The sequence below is a fragment of the Lolium rigidum genome, chromosome 1 (assembly GCF_022539505.1).
Source record: "Lolium rigidum isolate FL_2022 chromosome 1, APGP_CSIRO_Lrig_0.1, whole genome shotgun sequence".
Classification (NCBI taxonomy): Eukaryota; Viridiplantae; Streptophyta; class Magnoliopsida; order Poales; family Poaceae; genus Lolium; species Lolium rigidum.
The window spans coordinates 264,287,569-264,293,842 of record NC_061508.1 but is presented as its reverse complement, the minus strand read 5'-3'; the positions used below and the strand labels follow the sequence as shown (position 1 = coordinate 264,293,842).

The 6,274-nt window shown below is 48.1% G+C and overlaps 1 protein-coding gene across 1 annotated transcript; it reads right to left on the bottom strand.

Annotated features, from left to right (window-relative positions):
* Nucleotides 1-2,115: 2,115 nt before the first annotated feature.
* On the bottom strand, nucleotides 2,116-3,690 carry LOC124658401 (berberine bridge enzyme-like Cyn d 4). Its single transcript, XM_047196742.1, has one exon. The coding sequence runs from the start codon at nucleotides 3,688-3,690 to the stop codon at nucleotides 2,116-2,118; it is 1,575 nt and encodes a 524-aa protein (XP_047052698.1).
* Between the last annotated feature and the right edge of the window lie 2,584 nt (nucleotides 3,691-6,274).

The window sequence follows — 6,274 nt, the reverse complement described above, 5'->3', positions numbered from 1 at the left end:
GTTGGGGACACAAGGCATTATCTTACTTTGCAAGATTGCTAGAAGAAGAGGAAATGATACGACTCTTTCCTAATTCCCCGAGAGTTCGATATAAACCCTCGAGTCACCCTTGTGGAAAAATTCTTCGCTGACACAACACTCTGCACTTGGGGTCCCAACATCATCAACGGCAAAGAAGGGTCGATCCTCCACCGGAACAGGCCCAATCGCGTAGTGAAGAGGATCGGGGAGGCGGCATGAGAGACACCCAGAACGAGATCTAGGGTATCCACCACCCGACGTCCCTACACTTTCACCTCCGGTCATGGCACCGCTGGGAGAGGATCTCCGCCGCCACCCCGACCAGGGACGCTGCTCGACGACTAGCCGGCCAAACCTGCCCCAGCGGCCATGGCGGCCATCCCAGACGATCTCTGTTGGAATTTACCCACGGATCAATCACATCAAACTAGACGAACACACGCAGATACAAAATTTATCGCCAAGGGTGCGTGTCGCACCCTCTGAACTATTCTTTATTGCTTTTCTGATTTTCTCTTGGACAACTTCTCAATTACAAAGCGCAGGCTCAACGTGTGTATATATACACGGCCAGACTCCAAACTAGACTAGTCCTAAAAGGACACGAACTGACTTTTAACTCACCTAGACCTAGACGTACACGACCATGCCATACCAAACAACCAGGCCTTACCAATGAGAGCTAACCGACTAGCTATCTTTTTTTTTTTTTTTTTTTTTTTTTTTTTTTTTTTGACCTCTAACCGACTAGCTATCTTAGGAAACTAACTATACTTGCAAACCTAAACCTACTAGGACTCACGTTCTTTGACCTACTCCAACTCTAACTTGCACTCACGATCGAACAAAGTTCAGCTAAACATGCTAGATCGTGTAGTACTACTTTCTAACACAACACGTACTGACTTAAGACTCTTAAGGATGTTTGGATTAACTCCAGCAATCTCCTCCTAATCCAAACTTAACGTTTCCTCATGCTCCTCCCGATCTAGATTACCGCAGCTTCACGTCACCTCTTTGTTGTTGTGTCCGTACAGTCAGTATGACCACGCAGGAAACATGCAGTGCACCTCTGCTCTGCTATGCTTTGCCACCGCCATTGATCGGCCTCCCGCACTCGGTTCGCACATATGTGCCAGCCCTATTACGGTCCTCACACTCGGTTCGCACCATACTCTTCTTGTACTTGCGCACAGTAGCTTCTCCTCCTACTGCACACACACCTCCTCGCTTTACGGTAGTTTTCCCTACCACCGTCCGCCTTCGGCATCGCACCGAACCCTGCTGGCCGCAACCAGGACGCTCCACGAGGACATGGACATAACTCACGGAACACCGTGCACACCTCACACACTTGACGCGCTTCAACTGCAACAAATCTTCACGGAGACGAGCACTTGGAAACAACGACGACTCACTGACACGACGACGACCGCACGTGTAGACGTGCACACACTTGACTCTTTGACTCATCCGACTCCTCTGAAGACGATCTTCATAGCAGAGCAGAGGTGCACTGCATGTTTCCTGCGTGGTCATACTGACTGTACGGACACGACAACAAAGAGGTGACGTGAAGCTGCGGTAATCTAGATCGGGAGGAGCATGAGGAAACGTTAAATTTGGATTAGGAGGAGATTGTTGGAGTTAATCCAAACAATCTCCACCCCCAAACTACCTTTGGCGGCTGGGCCAGCCGCAGCGGCAAGAGCCGGCGGCAGCTGCAGCGAGAGGAGCAGGCGTGCCGAGGGCTCTGGCGGCGCGATGGGGACGCCCCTGGTGTGGCCCTAGGGTGCGACACACTGGGGTACAAATGTGTGTTTTCATTTCAGGACCTCATGCCTGTCAAGAAAAGAAAAGATAGAAGGTCATGCGTCGTGTCTGCCGTCGATGGAGCGCGGCCGTAGGGCTTCCTCTTGCATCGGCCGCCGCCTTCACTCATGTTCGGAAGTGGAAGAAACATACAAAGATCCAGCAGGAAAGAGGACTGCGGGGCGTGAGCGGAGCAGTCGAACACTATGGACAATGAGGTGATCATCTAAATAGAAGTTGGGAATATGGCGGACATCAACTTTGGCTAATGCCACCTCGTCGTCATCGAAGAGGAGGAATGCTCTGCTCATTCCTGAAGAAGTCACGGGGATCCACCATGGCTTTCACGGCGGTGAGCCTCTCGAAGTTAGCGTTGAAGTATGGCTCGCCCCAAGCTCTAGCCTTCACGTAGCCGTTATCGGCGCCGCTGCTGCAGTAGTCGTCGTTTACACCGAGGTCAAGGTCCCTGTAGTTGACGTAGGCGCCTCTGGGGTTCTTGGACACGTACGGCTCCATCTCCTGATGCAGATCCCTGATCCAGCCCATGTGCTGCTCCGACGCCTCCGTCCCGTTGTCCCACCAGAACCCGTAGTACTGGAGGTTGTAGAGAGCTCGCCGGTGCGGGAAGGGCGTGGCCGACGGCGCGACGCCGCCCATCTGGCCGCCATAGGGGTCGAGGATGAGCAGCCCTGCCCCGTCCTTGAGGAACCAGCTCCACGTGCTCTCCCACGCGTGCCTGGGAATGGGCTGGTGCACGAAGTCGGACTTGGCCTTGAAGTACCTGTCCGGCTTGGTGCCTCTGTCCAGGAGCAGCGCCGCCGGCTTCCCCGTGCCGTAGAATGCGAAGTAGAGGACGGACTCGATCCAGCTCATCTCTATGCAGTCCTCCCGCGTCACGCCGAGCTCCGGGAACATCCTGGCCATCGTCGTGACGATGCCGGTGCGCCTGCCGAGGTACAGGGACTCGAACTGCGCCTCCTGGTTCTGCACCACCACTCGGAGGATGACGTCGCGGGGCAGAGCCGGTGCTACGTGTTGCCACTTGGTGAGGAGATCGCTGGCAGATCGGTTTCGTGGCCGGTGGACGGTGAACACCGTGACGGTTGCCGGCACGCGCACGAGCTGGAGCTTCCAGGACATCACGATGCCGAAGCTCCCACCCCCGCCGCCTCGGATGGCCCAGAAGTGGTCCTCCCCCATGCCGGCCCTGTCCAGAAGCCTCCCCTCGGCGTCCACCACGACGGCGTCGACGACATGATCGGCGGCGAGGCCGTGCTTCCGCATCATCAGACCGAAGCCGCCGCCGCTGAAATGACCGCCGACGCCGACCGTCGGGCCGATACCGCCGGGGAACCCGAGGCGCGCGCTCTTGTTGGCGATGCCGTAGTAAAGCTCGCCTAGCGTGGCTCCCGAGTCTACCCACGCCGACTTCCTCTTGACGTCGACGCGGATCGCGCGCAGCGCGGCCAGGTCGACGACGGAGAAAGGGCATGCCGCGTCGATGGAGCGGTAGGACAGGCCCTCGTAGTCATGGCCGCCACTGCGCGGGCGCACGCGGACGCCGTGCGCCACGCCGCAGCGCACGGCAGCCTGGACGTGGGAGGCGTTGGTGGCCTTGATGATGACTAGGGGCGTCGGGGTGGCCGGCGTGACGAACCGGAGGTTCTTGATGGAGAAGTCGAGGACGGACGGGTATGAGTCCGACGCTTGTGTGTAGACGATCCCCGGAGGAATATGGACGGTGAGGCAGCTTACGAAGCCGGTTGTGTTGGTTGGCGCAGTAGCCATGCCCGCAGCCGTGGAGATGGCAGTGCAAACGGCGAGCAGTGCAAATAGGAAGCTTGGAGCTGTGGCCATTATGCGTAGCTTGGTCTGAGGACTGAGGAGGCAGGAGATGGTTGCAACTTTTAAACAGGTCGGAATTGGAAGTAGGCCAAAATGCCAAATCACTTGTCGGAACCACTAGGAGTGTACGATGTATTCCTAGTACTTCCTAACTATTGTACTTCTAACTATTGTTTAAAGTAAATTTTTAAAACTATGACCAGCTTTCTTTTAAAAATATAGCAACGTTGATTACAACTTATTGGCATAATATGAAACTAGATTTCAAGATGAACATAATGATACTAAATAGGTGTTATAAATGTTGTCACTTTTTCCCCAAAAATTGGTCGAACTTTACAATACTCGATTTAACACAGAAACTAGATGTATAATTATTTGAGGACAGAGAGAGTACAATATAACTTTAATAAAAAAGTTAATAACATCTATTTCACCCATCTTAATTAAATACAATAATAATAGTGTAAACATCTATTTTATTTAATAAGTATATACTATGAAAATTTATTTTAGATTGGATCTTGTCCCTCCGTTCTAAAAACATGTCTCCATGTTGTCTAAATTTGCATGTATGTACACACGTTTTAGTGTGCAGATACACATAAATCTAGACAAAGTTTAGACATCCTTTTGAGGACGGATGAAATATTAATTGTGATGTGGTATTATATATGATCATATTTTGGTCTATATCATTAATCAAACTTACTACAGGTTGACTTTTGACAGTAAGTATTTATGTTTTTTTGCGAAAGACAGTACAGACGCGGACGCTCAAAAAATGTACATACACTCACCAATATGAACGCACGCACTTCCTATTAATGTTAACACCTTCAAGAGACTATGTCCAAGAAACCGATCCGACGGGTTTTAAGATAACGAAGTCACCACAAGGAACATCATCTCCCACTAAAAGAATATTTTGCCTTTATCAGACACCAAAGTATTAAACCAAGAGAACTCTAGTGAGCTGGGGGAGTCCAAGAAACCGATTCGACGAATATTGATATTGACGAAGTCACCACAACGTACATCGTCTCCCAATAAATGAATATTCCGCCTTTATTAGACATCGAAGTGTCAAACCTAGAGTTTGAACTATGGTTGGCTGGGAGTTCCGCTGCCTTGCCTACCATCCAACAACAAGGTGGTTCTTATGTCTTTTTTTTTATCGATATGCGACTTGCTACTTGTTACTTCGGCTGGTATTTCCTAAGCTTCGTGATCCAATTCTTTGCCAGTGTGTTATTTACTGTAAACCAAAATTGAATTAAGTGTAATTTAATAAGTTTATGTGACAAATCTTTATGTACGCTTATATATGCATTCACATGTACAAACGAGGTGCTGCTCCCACTCGCACGTCCATGCAAGGAGGCACATGACGATGTATCACCTAAAACCTCATTTCACATCCAACGACACCTACCGGAGTGACGTCAACAATAACGTTAGCCATGTGCTGACTAATTCCTTCACAAAATTATGAAACACATTTGAAACATAATTGAAATATAACTGAAACACGATTTTTTTTGAAACAAACAGTAGTGACGTCAGCAATGATGTCATCAGTTTCACTTTTTGTCTGACTGTTTCACAATATTTTTCATGTATCACTTTAGTTTCATAAAAGTTTCACTTGTGTTTCAATTATTAGTTTTATATTAGACAAATATCAAAAACCTAACCAATCTCAAAGCAGAGAGTGGATAGTAGATGTGACACCGGTACATACAGTTGCCTTTAAATTCGTTGTGTTCGATGTATCACTCCACAAGCGAGTGTACATAGACCCGTAGTCCGGGAGTTGCCATGTAGGGATTTAAGTAGGTCATCATTGAGGTATCTCTAACCCCTCTAGTTCAAAGTTTGAACTAATTTTTCTTAAACAACTCTGTCATAGGAAAAAGTTAGTTTATTTTTTAAATTAAGGAGTATTCCTTATTGCTATGACACAGATTTGTTTCTTGGCTTGAACACACCCGAGACCAAGTCAAGCGGAGAACACGAGAGTTAGCTAGAGTGACGTTTTCGTTAAATAAGATGAGTTAGTTAGTGTGCTGTTTCTTTAACCACAAACTACAAATGCCCATTTGTCATGTGAAAGATAAGGGAGGGCCAAGGTGTCTCTGGCTTTTTGTATAAATAGCGAGAGGAGGCCGGTTGGGTCGAGGTGTGCCAGGAGCAGGCCATACTTAGCCAGGATCGCCACCCAGGGCCGGGCCGATGAAATTTGGGGCCCTGTGCGAAACTTTAAAATGGGCCATATCTCATTAGAAAAATATAATTAATAAAAAATTATAACATATATATATATGTGTGTCTTAAATGGAAGTTTAAATTGATAAACTATTCTCGACGCCCGTATATTTTAAACTCACGATAAGATTATCTTAAAAATAGTTTTAGAAGGAAAAATATGGTTTAAAACCCATACCGACTCGATGGTTTTAAAAAAAGACCTAATGGAGCCCTATCAAATTTACCTTTTTTCAAATGGTTTTGATGCATGTAAAGTTATTCCAACAAGTATACGTAATAAATAAGTCAATTATAAGAACTATCCCCACATCCACCACAAAAAAAA